Source organism: Puma concolor, chromosome C1, assembly GCF_028749965.1.
Source record: "Puma concolor isolate L17-30 chromosome C1, mPumCon1.1.hap2, whole genome shotgun sequence".
Lineage (NCBI taxonomy): Eukaryota > Metazoa > Chordata > Mammalia > Carnivora > Felidae > Puma > Puma concolor.
This window is the reverse complement of record NC_141674.1, coordinates 30,443,120-30,462,602: the sequence shown is the minus strand read 5'-3', so window position 1 is coordinate 30,462,602 and position 19,483 is coordinate 30,443,120. Positions and strand designations below refer to the sequence as shown.

Below are 19,483 nucleotides of genomic sequence, written 5' to 3'. Positions count from 1 at the left end.
AACCCCATCACTCTCTACCCCTCTACTGCACTTACCACCATATAACAGAATGCATTTCTTTGTTCACTGCCTAATAAATAAACTCCATGAAAGCAAGAGCTGTTGTGGTTCTGTTCCCTGGTGTTTGTACCCAGTGCCTAGAGTAGCAGGAATTCAATACATACTCCTTTTTGAAGTGAGAAAATGAGTCAGAGTGTTGATCCTTGGTTCAGGGAAAAAGTGGCATTATAACTTATTGCAAGCAAGATGAGAAGAAGCTCCTCCAGGCACAGTGAAATCCCACTGCATTTACCTGTATCGGTGAATAAGTGCATTGAACATCTTCCCATCACTCCAGCAGGAGGAAAAGTTGGTACATTTGATCCCTGTGTAACCAGCTGTCACCTTCTGGGTCCACAGGAGAAGCTTCTCCTTGGCTGACATGTCCCCTGATTCTCCACTAATGTAGATGTCAGAGATCTGCCAAAAGATATGGCACGGGTACTTTAGCATAAATAAGAAGAAGCCTTCTAGCCTTCTCTTCTTCATGCATATGGCTCTTAGAAGAAGAGGGAGATCGAAGGCTGGTACAACTCTGAATGACAACTCTAACAGATATTCACTCTGTTTGGTAGTCAGAGATACAAATTAAAACCACGAGAGGTCATTTTTCACCTATCAAATAGGGAAAGTTTTTTGTAATGATATTAGTTAGTACTGGAGAGAATACCTAACACCGGACATTCTCACATATTGTACCAGTGAAAATACACATGCCCTAACTCCTCCAGATGAAGTTTTGAATCAAAAGTCTTAAAATACACATATACTTGATAGGAAACCATCAGAGACACACACACCAAAAAAATTTATACAAGAATGCTTACCAACATATGATAAATGTTACAGCAAAAAGCTATAGAGCTTAAGCTCTAATAAGGGATTGATTGGTTACAAATTAATAGCACATACACAGGGTGGAATTGTTTGTAGCACTATAAAAAGGTATGCTTTGGCAAATCTTAATGACAAAAGAAAATGATCACCGTATGTTATGAAAAGAAAAAGAACGCAAACAAAACAATTTAATAGCGGTTTTGTTAAAAGATATACAGAATACCTAAATATATAGTCATATGTACATACATATATATACATACATACACATGCACACAAGGTATGTGATAAATGCATATATGTACATGAGGGTAAATAAGGGTAAATACAGGAGAGAAAGACACCAAACGAATCATCACAGGTATCTCATAAGTGGTAGCATTATAGGTGATATTTCTCTTTCCCAAATTTTGTACATCATGTACATTTTTATAAGAAGAAAACATGTTAGTTTACAAAACCCCCAAAATCCAGCACAGGAACTACTTAGAGGACAGTTTGGGAGAGAAGAAAGTGCATGCCTTTGGTTCCATGCAGACCTGGGTTTGAATCTCAACTTCAAAAACTGTAAGCTGGACCTCAGTCATAACATCTGTAAAGTGGGAATAAATAATACCTATTACCTTTTCTCAGGATTGCTTGATAACCGAGATCATATACTACAGCACCCAGCCCAGACATAGGGCTATGCTCAACAGAGTTCTGTTTGCTCTTCCTTGTATGGATGATGGTCTTCCTCCAATTCTTACTCCTACATAACACTAAATACTATCTTGAATTACTGGCTATTATTTCATACATTTGATCTTATCTCCCCAAGACTATATAGGTTTCCTGGGGAGCCAGTACCCCAGCTAACAATCAGAACTATCTAAAATTCAAGAGCAGCCCCAAGAGAGAGAGAGCTCCTCGACACAGGGCATGTTCAAGAAGAAGCGGGGATGTTGTGAAAGAAAAACTTCCAACTCTGAAACTCAGCGATCACGTTGCTTCCGTATATCACCCACTGCACCTAGTGTTGTGTTAGTTATATGCTGGACATTTAACACATTTAATTAATGATTATTTAGTTTAAAAATAAAACAATAGGGGCGCCTGTGTGGCGCAGTCGGTTGAGCGTCCGACTTCAGCCAGGTCACGATCTCGCGGTCCGTGAGTTCGAGCCCCGCGTCGGGCTCTGGGCTGATGGCTCGGAGCCTGGAGCCTGTTTCCGATTCTGTGTCTCCCTCTCTCTCTGCCCCTCCCCCGTTCATGCTCTGTCTCTCTCTGTCCCAAAAATAAATAAACGTTGAAAAAAAAAATTAAAAAAATAAATAAATAAAAATAAAACAATAAAAATAAACAAATGTATTTTAGGGTAAGGTCTACATAGAATCCCGAGACAGGCTACTTTTTAGACAGCAAACTTACTCATTAGCAAATTCAAAACAGTCTGTAGTATAACCAAACAAGTTTGAGCTCGTATCAACAATGGTTGTCTCTCCTGGAGTGAGACTATGGATAATTTTATTCTCTTTTTACTTTTCTTTTATTCAGGCTTTAAATACTGAACATACTTTACATTTATAATGAAAGCTACAAAACAATATTTATCAATAAGAAAAAGAAAAAGCCTATGAGTCAGAGAGACAAGCACTGGAAAGGAGGTATTTACCAGGAACATGACTTCACATAAATAAATGACCAAAGCTTCTTGCACCCCATCTTCCCTATATTTAAGATGAAACAATAACTTTATCATACAGTCATTATAAGGATTAAATAAAGCGATGTAGGTAATATGCCTAGAGAATGTGCATTTCCTTTCCATCATAATAACACACCATGCCCAGAACAACTTGGGGGCCAGGTGCTTTGGGCAGGGAAGGCACAAGCATGTCAACAGAACACCTGTCTCTTAGCTGTCTCCATCAGGTGCAGCACTGTGAATGGCGTAGCCTCCCTGGTCATCAGTACATGGGAACAATCAACAATAAGGCACTTTCAAGTCTCTGAATACTAAATTTACAAACTCAACTCATAGCAGATAAGATTAAATCAGGTGAAGATACTCTAAAATTCAGGGGAAAAAAAACAGGGCCAAGAACTTTCATACTTTATTGAGTATACAAGAAAGCTGAAGACTCCTAAATATTACTAAGATGCCTAAGAAAGGCTATGGGAACAAAAGAGCATGGGTGGCCTTCAAGGAGTTTGGAAAAGGGAAAGCCATAAGTGCTGCCTCCAAGACAGTGATGGTGAAATGGTGGCCTAACCAGCAGATCCAGGATTCCTGTCCCCTTGACAGGTGTATTTCTACAGGAGAAATCAGGCTGCCAAACTTTGATGATGCCAGCTAGTAAGATCAGCCTGCAAATCTGTCCTCTCTACCCACCGCCTCTTTGCTCTGACTCCATGTTCAGCTGACAACCTTCCATTATTATTTGCTCACGATACAGACATCCTAAAGCGACAAAATGCACAGAGTGGTCGATTCAAATACTGTACCACTTGGCAGTTATAATTCATACTGTAAATTAATTAATTTACATCAATTAATCTCTAGCCAGTATGATCACTGTGAATCAATCCCCTAGAACTCAGTCAACAACAAGTTACCAAAAAAAAAAAAAAAAAAAAAAGCAGAGTTGCAAAGCTGAGGGCCCAACAATGGATCATGGTACCCAAGCTATCATCCTGTGACTGCAGTGACAACAGCTCCTCCCTGATACCAATTCTATTCCAGTTCTCCTTACCAACACTTGGATGTGCTGATTTCAGTGGCCAGATACCACTCACCACTGACAGATCCCAGCACTTCCACTGCAGCCGCTTCAGACACAGTAAGGTAAAACACTGCCAGGAACAGGACAGGTGGAAGTGAAAAGGGATACAATTTGAATACACAAGATGAAATCTGAGTATTTGGGCTATTTATTTTTTTTAAAATCCCAGTTAGTTAATGGGTATTTTATGCCCAGTACAATCAGTCAATCTCTTTGGTGGCATCCTATCACAGTATTTTTGTATATTGCACTGAAAATAGTTCATTGAACAGCTTTACTTCAGATTTCCCACACAGCTATAATGAAACAGGGAAATGTCTGGATCCCTCAGGGAAAGGAAAAATACCCTGTTTGGACTAGGGCCCTTCCTAGACTGCGCTGGATGAGAAAAATAGGATTCTCATCACAACCATCTCAGTAATTACATTGGGCTTCTGTCCATCTCTTCATGTAACGTTCATATGTGATGTACACAGTGCTGTCCTTGGGGCTATGCAGAAGCTTCTACCTTAATCTTCCAAATACAGAAACCCGGCTTCAGTGTCAGAGAGCTCTCCCCCTCATCTGGGTTTTTAAAAATGAGCCATGTAGAGAGAGAGGACAGTCTCAACACCATCCCAGAGACTATGCGTGTCTACCTGAAGTCTCTTTCAACCCATGCTTTCCGAGGCTCAATTAATTCCTTCTCTGAAGTGTATCTAGAAACTTAAGGTGTTCCTAATAATTCAGTAAGTATTTATTAAACAACATCTCATCTGTGTTTAACATTATTCCAGGCACCATGGAGAAGAACAAAAAAAGTCAAACACCATTTATTCATTCTGTTATTTCTTGACAACCACCATATAATAGGAGCTGCATTTAAGTTCTTTCATCTCAAGATAAAAAAGTCAAACACCGGGGCAACTGGCTGGCTCAGCTGGTAAAACATGGGACTCTTGATCTAGGGGTTGTAAGTTTAAGCCTCACACTGGGGGGGGGGGGGGGTAGAGATTACTTTAAAAAAAAAACTTAAAGGGGCGCCTGGGTGGCGCAGTCGGTTAAGCGTCCGACTTCAGCCAGGTCACGATCTCGCGGTCCATGAGTTCGAGCCCCGCGTCGGGCTCTGGGCTGATGGCTCAGAGCCTGGAGCCTGTTTCCGATTCTGTGTCTCCCTCTCTCTCTGCCCCTCCCCTGTTCATGCTCTGTCTCTCTCTGTCCCAAAAATAAATAAACGTTGAAAAAAAAAAAAAAAACTTAAAGAAAAAAGTCAAACATCAATTGTTTATTCTATTTTTCTTGACAACCACTATGTTCTAGGAGCTGTGTTGAAGTTCTTGGTATCTGAAGACAAAAACACAACCTTGGGCCTCAAGCCCAAGCAGTTTAGCAGGGGAGACAATATGCCACACAGATCAATGTTGTGACACAGATAAGCAACTAACCTGAAGGAGCATGCTGAAGAAGCTCTCTGAGATGACATTTATGCTGAGTTTCAAGACAGAAGTAGAAGTTAGCCAGTTGAAAAGAGGGAGATAAAAAAACATACATGCTTGCCTTGAAAGAATTTAGGTGGCAGACTCCCTATCTGGCTAAAATAAAGCTACCCCATATAAGGTACTCCCCAATTTTTCCAAATGACAACAGATGGATGGAAGAGAGGAAGGGAGAAAGGGAAGATTTGTGGTCCTCTTGCATATATAAACTTCTGGAAATTTTTTTAGATATATACACTTATTTATTTATTTATTTATTTATTTTAATTTTTAATGTTTATTTTTGAGAGAGAGACAGAGACAGAGTGTGAGTGAAGGAGGGGCAGAGAGAGAGGGAGACACAGAATCTGAAGCAGGGTCCAGGCTCTGAGGTGTCAGCACCAAGCCCGACGCAGGGCTCGAACTCACGAACCGCGAGATCATGACCTGAGCCAAAGTCAGACGCTTAACCAACTGAGCCACCCAGGTGCCCCTATACACATATTTAAAATTAAGTAATATATCTAATGCATTAATTTAGAATTAATGCCACTTGCTGTGATGAACACCGGGAAGTTGTATGGAAGTGTTGAATCACTATTGTCCACGTGAAATATTACAATGTATGTTAACTAACTGGAATTTAAATAAAAACTTTTTAAAAATTAGAATGCTTTTTCTACTTTTCCATTTCATAAAACCATGTTATCAAACCTCTTCACATGCATGTTTAACATCAATGTCTTTTTCATCAATAAAGCTACTTTAATTAAAAAAAAACAACTAAAGCTATTTTTTGAGTGAATATTCTAGAAAACTTCACCTACATTTCTTATTAAAATTTCTGAGACACAACAGCACTTTTTTGAATCCATGTTGTCACTGGAAATTCTATCCCCAGCCACAAGAATCCAGTTGCATAACATTGGATTAGGTTTTTTTTTTCATTTATTTATTCTATTGGTATTTATTTATGGTTTCCATAATGTGAACACTTGCTGTGTTTTTTATAAGTGATGTGAGTGATTTTTTTAAAGTTTTTAATGTGATTAAGACTTATACACAATTACATCCAACACTTCAAATTAGGAGGTTTATAGTCTGTAAAACAATAGTCTGTAATGAAAGCCTTCTTAAGTTTTTGGTCTTTTTTGGTTAACCAATTATTTCAGTTGATCCCTATAAAAGTTGATTATCGACTAAACTAGCAGATGGTGACACAAATTCATTCATCCTATTTCATGAGCTGTATTTTCAGTGGGGGCCCAATAACAAGAAAAACTTGACAAAGAGAATCCCTCTTTTCTGAAGGCTAATTTCTGGAGGGAAACAAAAATCTTACCATCTATGTAGCCATATGTGGGGGACGGGAGGGTCACATGAAAAAGTTATGCTGAAGGCCCCAAAGAAGCAACTGTAACATAGTAAATAGTAATATCCAATACAGGGGCTCAGCAGAATGAAAATTCATCTGGGTTAGAGGGATTAAAAATCATACTTAAAGAAGTGTGATTTAAACTCATCCTTGAAGGATGTTATCGAAGGGACAGGGAGAAGAAAAGAATTCTAGGTAGAAGGTAGATGCCAACAAAGACTGGAAGCTGAAATAAGATGAAACTGGAAAAGATGGTTAAGGGGTTGACCTGGTAAGATAGGTAGATTTGGGGGACCTAGGTGGTTCAGTTGATTAAGCATCTGACTCTTGGTTTTAGCTCAGATCATGATCTCACGGTTCGTGGGTTCAAGCCCCACATCTGGCTCTGTGCTGACAGTGTGGAGCCTGCTTGGGATTCTCTCTCTTCCTCTCTCTCGATGGCCCTACCCTACTCATATGCTCTCACGTGTGTGCTCTCTCTCTCAAACTAAATAAATAAACTTAAAAAAAAAAAAAGGTACGTTCAAATGGAAAATTGACACGAGAGAAAGTCAGATAGATTATGGAGGGTTAGAATATCAGACTGAGGAGTTTGGACTTTGTAAGTCTATATAAGTCTCAGAGAACAGGACTGGATGTAGGGAGCAAACAGATACTTGATTCTCATGTCCTGAAGTTCCTAGCAGACCTCATTCCACTACAGAGACAGCATCGGACTGAAAACTTCCATCCAAGAAGCAGGTGAGGGCATAGTGTGGTTGTTCACTACAGATGCCTGGCTGGTTACAGGGATCTAATTGCAGCTGTGTTTATTACCAGCACCTGAGTTAGGCAACAGTCATGGGGTGCACCTTTCAGCATTCAAATTCAGGGTCTAAACCCTAGGTCATAAAATATGCGCATCCTTCAATTCTACTAAATACTGGTAAACTGCTCTCCAAACAGTAGTTCCACTTTATACTTTAACGCACGAAGAGATTTTTTTCCATCACTCTACATCTTCATCTATACTTGGTATTTTCAGACTTTTTATTTTCTGATGGGTATAAAATACTATCTTGTTTTGATATGTATATCGTTGGTTACTACTAGTGACAGAGATGTGTATGAGGCATCTGGGTTTCCTTTTTAGTGAATTGTTTATTCCTGGGTTTTCCCCTATTTTTCTACTTGGGTGTTTACCTTTTTATTTGTAGGGATTCTTTAAATACTACTACTAATAACTAGCATTTATTGTGCTTCACTGTATTAATTCATAAAATTCTCAAAACGACACTACAAAGTATATACTACTGTTATCCTCAACTTACAAATAAGGAAATTATATCGCAGAGAAGTTAAGTAACTTGCCCCAAGGTTCACTGCTAGTAGGTAGTAGAGCTGGAATTCAAATTCAGACGATCTGGCTCCACACTCCTAACCACCTTACTTATACTACATTTCATAGATTCTGAATATTAATCCTTTTTCAGAATATGCATTATGCAACTATTACCATTATTTTTCTTAACTTACCATTTGAAATGGAAAGTTTCAAATACATGCACAAAGAAACTGAACAGTCTAGTGAACTCCTATGTACCCATCACCCACTTTCCACCATTTCAACTCACAGCTAATCTTATTTCATCTACACTCAACCCACTTCATGCTCCCTTGATATTATGAAGCAAACCCACACACATGGCATTTCTTCCATAAATACTTCAGTGAGTAGCTCTAAAACATGAGGACTCTTTTTTTATTATTACCATTTTTAAGTAATCTCTACACCCAACGTGGGGCTTGAACTTACAACCCTGAGATCAGAAGTCACATGCTCTAATGACTGAGGCAGCCAGGTGTCCCTAAATCATAAGGACTCTTTTTAACATAACCATACCACCACTGTTACACCTAAAAATTCATGCTTTTTTTTTTAATTTTTTTTTAAATATGTATTTATTTTTGAGAGAGAGGGAGAAAGAGCATGAGCAGGGGAGGGGTAGAGAGAGGGAGACACAGAACCTAAAGCAGGTACCAGGCTCTCAGTTGTCAGCACAGAGCCAGATGTGGGGCTTGAACTCATGAACCATGAGTTCATGACCTGAGCTGAAGTCGACGCTTAACCGACTGAGCCACCCAGGCGCCCCTCATGATGATTCTTTATAACAATTATTTGGGGAGGGGGTAGAGAGAGAGAGACAAAGGGAGAATCCCAAGCAGGCTCCACGCCCAGCACAGAACCCAACTCAGGGCTCCACCTCACCACCATGAGGTCATGACCTGAGGCAAAATCAAGAGTCAGATGCTCAACCGACTGAGTCACCTGGGTGCCCGTAGTAATAAATTTTTGAAAAAGAAAAAAGTCCTTTCTTAACCAAAGCTCCTTTCTTAAAAAGAAAAAAAAAATTTTTTTTTAGTGTTTTGTTTATTTTTGAGACAGAGAGGGACAGAGCGTGAGCAGGGGAGGGGCAGAGAGAGAGAGAGAGACACAGAATCCGAAGCAGGCTCCAGGCTCTGAGCTGTCAGCACAGAGCCCGACAGGGGGCTCAAACTCACAAACTGTGAGATCATGACCTGAGCCAAAGTCAGAGGCTTAACCAACTGAGCCACCCAGGCACCCCAACCAAAGCTCCTTTCTTAACTGTGATTTTTTTTTTTAATTTTTTTTTTCAACGTTTTTATTTATTTATGGGACAGACAGAGACAGAGCATGAACGGGGGAGGGGCAGAGAGAGAGGGAGACACAGAATCGGAAACAGGCTCCAGGCTCCGAGCCATCAGCCCAGAGCCTGACGCGGGGCTCGAACTCACGGACCGTGAGATCGTGACCTGGCTGAAGTCGGACGCTTAACCGACTGCGCCACCCAGGCGCCCCGACTTAACTGTGATTTTAACTGCTACATTCGTCTAATAGGATCATCTGGTTAATTTTGCTTTCTCCTCGCCAATATTAGTAAAACAATTCCCTATAATTAAAGAGGAGACATGGGAAAGGGATACTTGTAAACTGAAAAGGCTGAGCCCAGAAAATAATATACCAACCAATTTCCTCATCATTTCTAGCCCACAGTGTTACCTTACTATCACTCAAATTTGTATGGACTCTAAGGGTTCATGGCAAGGACACTGGTATACAGCCATGTTCTTCATTCAACAGAACCCACTAACAGTGTGGACAGGAGACTGGCATGGGAGCCAAGACAGGGAGGAGGAAAGGATTGTCAGTAATTTTCCTTGTTCCAGTAAGCCAGGTATTCTGGATACTGATGGCAGCTGGCAGTAGGGAGTCCTCCTGAGAGAAGGCTTGTGCCTGACACTGCGACCCAGCTCCAAATCCCAGTCCACTTATCATTCTGAAAACTGAAACCATTTTTGTTAGCTGGTCCCTATCATCCCATTTCTGTGTTAACTATTTCCTGACAAGGGAAGTATCAACTATAACAGGTGAACAGTAAAGTAGACCATTTGTCTTCTATTATCTAAACCCCACACTCGGGGCACCTGAGTGGCTCAGTCGGTTAAGCATCTGACTTCAGTTCAGGTCACGATCTCATGGTTCGTGAGCTCAAGCTCCACATTCTCTCTCCCTTCCTCTCTCACTCTCTATCTCATGGGATTCTCTCTCTCCCTCTCTCTCATAAATAAATAAAATTTCAAAAAACAACAAAATAAACCCCACACTTGGCAAGAATCAGAGTCAGTTCCCATTTCTCTCTATCCCTAAAAGAAATAAAACCCACTGCGAAGTTTGTGTCCAGCCACAGCAAACCCAACCCTGGCCCCATGTCCGTCAATACACCTTGGGCAATCAACAGGAGAGACGATAAAGCCTAAGTTATGCCAAGGACAGGCAGCACTCCAGAACTTGAACTGTTTCCTGAGGAGGGTTACTACTCTAACATATTAGAAACAAAAGAAGCACCAAAAAGCAAACAAAAAAATCAAGTCTACGGAACTGCCAGCTGTCTCCTCTTTAGGAAGGAGCTGGAGTGTGACCAGCAGCAGCTGCTCCTCTGACCCCTGTGTCCTCCCAGGGCAATCACCCTCAGCAGAGGGAATGCACATTCCTGTTAGATGCTCCCACTTGGGGTCTCAACCCACAGTTTACAGGAAGCCTGAAGTGTCAGAACACGCTGCTTCTGTCTCCCTGGTAGCTGCTGTCCTCGAGGCCTGTGAACAGCACGCTGATAAGGGAGCAGCTCCCTGAAGAAGTTCCTGTAGAGATCAGTGAGGGATTCAGGCCTCCTGGCCTACAGGACTTTCATTCTGAAGGGATTTCACACTTATCTTGAGAAGGTACTTATTATCTGTGATACGGGATGGTCAGTCTGTGGTCCCTGCTTCACACAATGGGCAAGGAGCCTCAGAAATGTGTCGGCCATCTGAGCTGATGCCCAGTCACTGAACTTTTCAGCCTGGGCTATAACTCAGTGGTCTGGCTGTGCCTGCTCTGGAAGGGTCGAAGGGATGGGATGCCCAGAAAATATGACATACCAATTTGATTCACATATTGAAAACAGCAAAAGAATCACACTGCTGTCAATACTGTCCAACTACAGAAAAGGTTTCTCCCACCAATCTTTTCTTTAAGACTCTGCACAGAGCTGTTCTGTGGAGATCTCATAATAGAAGTGCCTTGATCATCTATGGACCATCATCAAGAATAGATTTTCATTAGGAGTTCTTTAAAATTTTACACTCGAAACTTTCTGAAAATCTCACAATTACAAGCATGTTTCCTAAAACATTATGATGCCTCCAAACCTCAGCTTTAATACTAATGGTATAAAAAGAGCAGTTTATAGCAAAACTGCTCTATATCCACTCCATACAAAGAGCTCAAATACTCATACACTCCACCTCAGCAGCCTCCACTGCTTTCCTTCCCACCTTCTCTGTCTCTTTCTCTCTTTCTCATTCTCTCCCTCATTCTCTCTCTCTCTCTCTCTCACACACACACACACACACACACCCACACACACACCCACACACACACAACCCACACCCACACACACTTTTATATGGAAAAGCCTAAGGTCTCCTTAGACTCTTGCCCAACCATATAATAAGCATCTTTTTTTTTAATGTTTTATTTATTTTTGAGAGAGACAGAGAGACAGAGCACAAGTGGGGGAGGGGCAGAGAGAGAGAGGGAGATATAGAACCCGAGCTGTCAGCAGAGCCTGAAGCAGGGCTCAAACTCACGAACCACAAGATCATGACCTGAGCCAAAGTCGGAGAATTAATCGACTGAACCACCCAGGTACCCCATAAAAAATATTTTCAATGGCCACATTTCCTTCCAGCTGTTGGGAGTCCTCAAACTCCATAATAACAAAGGGGATTGACATGAGCCTATCGATGGAGGAAATTCATCCCCAAAGAGGACATTTTAAGCACAGATCAAGCACAAGACATTGTGTCTCTATTCAGCCTCATGCTGTTGGGTTTGATATGCAGGGCACCAGTACGGAACGGAGGCCACATCCCTGGGCAAGGAAAATGCCCTATTTCTTCTTCTACCTTTTGCTGCACTGGGATCCTAAAGTTTTTATTTCTTCTACCACAGGAAGCTGATATGCCAACAAAAGTTCTTTACTCATTGGTGAATTAATAACTTTAGTCACCTACACAATCACAGACTTACATACAAGATCCTGTGCCACCCACTGTCTTGCTAGTCCCCTTCCCCTCACTGTGTCCAAATCTCTTGAATTCCTACTTACTCCTTGACCCTAGAAGCATTCACAGTGCCCACCACCATCACCACGGACACCTATGCCTTCAATATAACAACAAAAACTTGTTCAAGCCATAAACAAGTCCACCCAGAACACAAACTTTTTCTAGCCTTGAACCTTCAAACTATTCTAACCCCTCCTCTCTGAGTTAAGCTCCAGATTATTCTGTGCCCCTTTCCTCTAATGCTGCAATTAGGCACCCATGGAGGACCAGCCCTCTCCACCTATACAAATACCGAATGGGTGTTGTCATTAGCAGTGTCCCCATAGGAGTGGGATTACATCAGCCCTCGTAAGAACATCACTCTCCAGGGAAGAGCAATCACACTGGGGTCAGCTGCCTTGGCCCGAACCCCTGCCACATTCCCTATGCCTTCTGCACTCATTTAGGAGATTCAGCTAGGCCTCCCTTCAGCCACCACACTACAACTTCCTGTAGCAGGGATGCTCATAAACAGACCTGCCTGAGAAAGTTAAGTACTACCTAGCACTGCACTTTGAAAGATAACCCCGCCAGATAGCTCGAGCAATTATGCTGTGTGGTTACCCGGAATCAGGGATTCCCCAGAGACAACAAGACTTGGTTTCAAGCATCAAGGGGCAGATCTGAAATAGACTCCGCTTGCCAAACCCAGTCACTAACTCTTGGTACGTGACATGGGGGTAAGTCCGCGAAGAAGCACCAGGATCCTCACTTCTTAGCACACTCTACTTTGATAAGTTTGAGGGCCAGGAATCCAAATGTGAACGTAGCCCACCTACCTCCTCCAGACCCCATGGTGGGGTGTGACTTGCCTCCAAAGAAAGGGTGCCATCCTCTTCAGAGAAGGATGTGGAGCTCTTTTCAGGCTCTGTGTCTCTAGGTTGGATCCCGCGTAAGTGTGGCCCGTCACTGCCGTAGCCAGAGGAGGAGGGCAAAACGCTCACAGTCCTGCCGCTGATGGATAAATCACTCTGAGAAGTAGGCAGTCTGGGACCCTGGGGGGGCACTCGACCCACATGGGCAGGTTCTGTGCATCTGTGACCTCTCGACTGGTCCGGCAGTGATGAAGGGACAGAAGGCTCTGCAATCCAGGCACCTGTCTGAGGGCCACTGCAAATACCCGCGGTTCCTGCCCCCACACCCTGGACCCCTGAAAGTTGGTCTGGAGACCCTGCATCGGTGGGGTGGTCTGGCGGGGGGAAGGTGCCACTCCGAAGTCCAAGCTGAGCACCTCCTTTCCCCACTGCAGTCTCCCCTTGCAAAGGCAGCAGCACAGCCCTGCTGTTGCAGGACGCCGTCCTCGGAAATTCCACCAGTTGGCTCACTGACTTCTCACAGTTCCTTTCCGCCGGGTTATCAAGCAGGTGAGCGATGACAGTCCTCCCCTCTTGCAGGGAATCCCAGACCCCTCCGGCAACTGATGACTCATTCTCCAACAAAAGGTGAGCAGTCTGGATCTCCCCTTGGAATCTCTCCTTCACCTGCACGATCATCCCCTGAGCACCCATCCCTGAGCTGGGGGCTGAGTCCCGAGGCAGTAAAATGTCCGAGGGGGGGTGCTCTGTCCCTCCTGCTCCTTCCTCCTTTTGGAGACTCACTGTTAACTTCGGTAGGGTTTCTGTCTCTTCAATTACTGTGGTTCCTTCCAAGGGTTCCTCCTCATGAGATACCTCTGGAGTAGGGGTTTTCTTCCCCCTCCACTTCCTTTTGAACCGAACCCTTTTCTTAGGAGATATGGGAGCCTTCTCCGGAATAGCTCTTGAATCTTTCGGCTCCTTAACACAGCCCAGTGAATTTCCCATCGCCTTCCTCTCCTAATCTCATCAAAAACGCAGCTAAGCCGGTCCTGGGATCCCAGAGAAATCCCAACCTTGGCTTCATCGGATTAGATGCACATTTAAAAACATGCACTATGCCGGCAATCCCTCCAATTCTTTCTCCCTCCCTCCCCGCCTCTCTGTCTCTCCCAGCCGCTGCCGATTCAGACAGCCATCTTACAGGCTCAGAGCTGCAACAAGACAAATTCAAAGCATCTCACTGCAGTTCAGAAATCACTTGACCTAAAAGCAGACAGAAACCGGATTGGCTGCAGCTTCCTCTCTCCAAATATGAGGTAATTGGAGCACTGCCCTCAGAAACACAAACAGAAAGCAAAAAGGAGCTAGAAACCGGGGGGGGGGGGGACTAGGGAGGGTGAGGAGGAGGGGGTGGGATGTAAGAGTAAAGGGAAAAGGGAGGGGAAAGAAGGGAGGCCATGGAAGAAGGTAACGTGAAGGGAGGAGGAGGAGGAAGAGGGGAAAGCAAACCAGCGTGCCGCTACCTTGGCAGGGAAGGGCCAAGAAGAACCAGGGCTGGGGATGCTGCCATTATCACTGCCCCCCAGACTCTGAAAGGAAAGAGATTTCAATTGTTCTGCCAGATACCCAGAAGAAAATATCAAGCAATGAAGACAGATGCTCAAATTTTTCAGGTCAGAAATAATAAAATTATCTTAAACAAATTATAACCTGAAGAGAGACCCGAACCTACTCCTCACAGTTAAGAAACACAGGCTTAAAGATCTAGCCTCCTACAGCATTTATTTCTCTCCTCGCCTTCCCAAAAAGAGAGACAGGAGAGAGAGAGAGAGAGAGAGAGAGAGAGAGAGAGAGAGATCTGTTAATTCTGTTAGCCAATGACACAGAGGAGACACTGGGAAATCGTTTTTGAGTATTGTGTAAGGAGGCTCTGTAAAAAGGATACGGCTTCCAAATACAAGAGAGAAGCTCCACCTCTGCTGAACAATAGTTACACAAATGTTCACCAGTAATCACTGATGCCGCCAGCTAACATTTTTTTCAGCATTTGCTACATGCCAAGCACTGTGCTAAACTATGGATTACCTCATTTAATTCTGACAGTAACCATATGGAGTCAAAACTACTATTTTACAGGTAAAGAAACGGAGGTTTAATAAAGTTGATTAATTTGCTCCAGGCTACACAGCTAATAAGTGGCAAAGCCCGTCCGTGAACTCCTATTTAAGATTGTTAATTTCAACTCCATGTTATGCTATGTTCTAACTGTGGCAGGGATGGGTCTGTCCTCAATTAAATAAAACAGGAAGATACCCACTGTTCTGAATTGTCCACTAGACTCACATGGGCCAAGGACCCAAACAGATAACACTGGGAGTAAGAGAGGAAGTTGCTAAAATGAGTCCCAGATGGTTTTTACTCAAGTTGCAGCAGGGCAGGAAGTCTGAATTAAAGGTCTAAAAAGTTGGACTAAAAAAATCACCCTGTTATGTCAATGGGATTCGCCCACCCCAATTTTTAGTATAGTGTTTCACAGATGAGATAACACCACAGCCTAAGGGGCTCTGGATGGAGTGGAAAGAGGTTGTACTTCCCTGCTGCAGCTGTTTATTCTATCCTGAAAGGATCCAGACCACACAGCAGAGGAGAATAGCCTGCCTGGTTCTATGTAAATGCTACCCACCTCTCCTGAAAAATGCCCTGCACGGAAGGAAAGCAGTAAGAAACCCGAAGGCAGCAGCCCCTACATAACTGCTTACTGAGACCCATCTGCCTCCACTGCAATAGGTGTTTCTCCCCAAGCCTTTTCCTACAGCTGAGCGCAAAGCTGCAGCACCATCTTATGGTGATCATAATCCACAGCAAGAAACGAGACCAGGAGATCAGCATGGGAGAGAAACTCAGACTACAGGAGACCATGTAATCAGCAAAAAACTCTCACATCATAGTATAATTCTCTAAGTAAGCACCAGCCTTCACTCCTCCACCAAACAGAACGAACTATGGAACTTCTCAGGTACACACCCAGGGCCGAAGCTTGAATATTTTTCATGAAATACAAGCAAACCAAATTCCTGCAACTGATCAACTCAGGGGCAAGAGAGACAGCTGCTTTATCTGACTGCTGCTGACGGGGGGGCCTGACAGAACTTGGCATATTTATTTATGGGAGTCGTTTCTTTTTTAAACGTCTTGCCCATGTTGGACAGATCGGGCCTTCATTTCCTTCTGCCCCAGAGGAAAACTGGCCTAGGGAAGGAGCAGAGCTTTCAGTAAAGGAGGCCTAGGTTCAAATTCCCAGCTCTAGTAACTTAGTAGCTAAGTAACTAACTTGCTAGGTGGTTCAGTTTCCTTACCCGTAAAATGTGGATACTACCACCTGTGGAAGTGGGTGAGAGAAGGCCGATGAGGTAATGCCTTATAAAGTGCTTGGCTCAGTTCCTGGTCTTCAGTAAATCCCTTTTCTTCCCATTTGTTACTTAAGCAACAAGATAGGAGACACTCTACCATCACCACCACTGGGGTCCTAATATACTCTTTTTTTCTTGACTAGGCTCTTAAGAAAGTAGATATGTTCTAAGACCCAAAGTTCGGGTGTTTGTTTTTCTTAACAGGGGCTCTGCTTCCACTATTTCACTAAGTAAGTCAACTCTGATCACTAAGACTTCACCCTGTACCTTTTTTCTCACCTCACCTGAGCTCTCAACATAGGGTGCCGCCTTCTGGCAAAGCAGCTGACTAAGGGCGACTAGGAAGAGACTAGGGCACAGACATTCTTCAGGTCTTCTGCTTTGGCTTTTTCTAGTTAACTGTTCACTGCCCACAGTTCTTACATGGAGACGGCCAGAGTGAACGAGCTCATTCATTCATTCACTCCACAAACATGAATGGTGCCTCATGTATAGGCCAACCACTAAGTGCCATAAAGTGCACAAAAGTGTAAAGCTCACATCTACCAGCTAAAACCACTTTTTACCCTAACTCCCCTGAATTTTTTTTTTATTTCAGAGTGCTAGACGTACCCTTGTATTTAATAAACATTTGAGAGTCAGAAAGCTAATTTTGTCAGATTCTGACTTTCAGAACTCATCTTTTATATAAATTATAAATCCTAACATTAATACAGGTCTGGGCAAAACCAAGGGACAGGAAATCCTATTATTAGGATCTGAAAGTGTAATCCAAAAATGTCAGTTGGATTCTGTTTCAGTTGCTCATCTGAACAGCCAGCACTGGAAAATAGCCATCACAGTCTATTTATCTGGTCTACCTACCTCCCAGCTTTGAGAAGATCAAATTAATAAAATATCCATTCGCTTAACAAATATTTATTGAGTACCTGTTCTAAGCCAGGAAAAGAAGAGAACAAGAGACAAAATCCACTGTTAAAATGGCATCCTACTGCAGAGATCCAGACAGCAAATAAATGTTAAAACAGTAGTGTTATCCAACACAACACTATGCATCACATACTGCTCTGACAGTAATTTGGCAAAACAAAGGAAAAGTGTATGTATGACCTAATAATTCCGGTCCAGGTACCTATCCAAAAAACCCACTTTCCTATAAACCTAAGGACACATGTACACACATGTTCACTGTAGCAACGAATGCCTTCGGCACAGAGCCCGCTTCAGATCCTCTCTCCCTTCTCTCTCTGCCCAAAACCCACTTGCACACATGCGCACTCTCTCTTTCTCTCTCTTAAAAATAAATAAACAAGGGAAAAAAAGGATATATAGAAGACAGAATCTATATCAACTATAAAAACATATAAACACCACCACATACCGTTATGAATACCTCATCTGTCATAAAGACACAAAAGCATATACGGGAACCATCTACATCAACTTCAGGACAGTATTTACTTGGGGAGGTCAGAAGGAACAAGAAAGTTGGTTGTATGGGAAATGTTTCATTAGCACCAACAACAGAGATTATAATGACTATTTTACTGATCCCCTAACATTTGATAGCTCTACTCTACATTTCTATTTGGCTTTATGTAGCAGGTGTCCTTGGTGAGAACAGCTAATAGACACTCAATAATAAAAGACTAGAAAACCGCAATAATACATAACTAGCGAGAGACACGTCATATTCTCTCTGAGACAAGGATGATGGAGCCTCTATATAACCCTTTATCAGCCAACCAGAAGCTTTACAAGAAGGGGAACTTCCCCACACTCCCAAACACTTAGCTAATACAGACAAACACCAAGCCATCAAGAATAGCAAAGAAAAGGAATTAGTAGTTACTTGCATCTGAGAAAATATTCTGGCAGCAGAGCTTCCCACAACAAAACAAAGTAGTTACTCAGCTATGCTGAAATAGCAAACAGGGAATAGCAGGTAGCCAATATGCATGCAGAAGACAGATGAAACCAAAAGTATTTTATTTTCTGGTAAAATATGTAACAGGGCAGGGAACAGTGGGCTAAGTAAGTCAAAAGCCATGGTAATTATAAGGTCTGTTAATAATTGTAACAAGTTGCTACCAGTAACTGCTGCTAATTATTGAGTATATACGTGTTCCATCTCCCTGGCTCATAACTCCCTGATTCTTTAAACCTCTATCAAGCTATTTTATGGTGCTTCTCTGAATTATTCAGTTGAACCTGGGTTAAGTCTGTGTCTAGTTCACTTTGTATCTCCCACAGACTCTACCTAAGACTTTGTTCATAGCTGGTCCTCAGTAAATGTTTGTGGAATTCAGTTAAAGAATACATTTTCCTGGGGGCACCTGGGGGGCTCAGTAGGTTTAAGCATCCGACTTTGGCTCAGCTCATGGTCTCACAGCTTGTGGGTTCAAGCCCCGTGTCAGACTCTGTGCTGAAACCTCAGAGCCTGGAGCCTGCTTGGGATTCTGGGTCTCCCTCTCTCTCTGCCCCTCCCCCACTCATCCTCTCCTCTCTCTCTCTCAAAAATAAATAAAACATTGGGGCGCCTGGGTGGCGCAGTCGGTTAAGCGTCCGACTTCAGCCAGGTCACGATCTCACGGTCCGTGAGTTCGAGCCCCGCATCGGGCTCTGGGCTGATGGCTCAGAGCCTGGAGCCTGCTTCCGATTCTGTGTCTCCCTCTCTCTCTGCCCCTCCCCCGTTCATGCTCTGTCTCTCTCTGTCCCAAAAATAAATAAAAAACGTTGAAAAAAAATTAAAAAAAAATAAATAAATAAATAAAACATTAAAAAAATACACTTTCCTATAAACTAAAACCACAAGAAGATACAATTTCATACCCACTGTGATGGTTATAATCAAAAGAAAAACAATAACAAATCTTGACGAGGATATGGAGAAGTAAGAGTCCTCACACCTTCCTGATGGAATGTAAAATGGTATAGCCACTTTGGAAGATAGTTTGGCAGTTTCTTAAAAAGTTTTACATCAACTTACCATACAACCCAGCAATTCCACTTCAAGGTATATATCCAAGGGAAATAAAAACATACATTCACACAAAGACTGGTACTCAAATACTCATATCAACATAACTTATAACAG

The 19,483-nt window shown here is 42.7% G+C and overlaps 1 protein-coding gene across 28 annotated transcripts in view; it reads right to left on the bottom strand.

Annotated features, from left to right (window-relative positions):
* MACF1 (microtubule actin crosslinking factor 1) overlaps window positions 1-19,483 on the bottom strand; it is a 338,401-nt gene that overhangs the window by 160,275 nt on the left and 158,643 nt on the right. For all 28 annotated transcript variants that reach the window (XM_086716531.1, XM_086716529.1, XM_086716541.1 and 25 more), the window contains one exon: window positions 293-459. In XM_086716531.1, coding sequence (XP_086572657.1) covers window positions 293-459 — 167 coding nt within the window. The remainder of the gene's footprint in view (window positions 1-292; window positions 460-19,483) is intronic.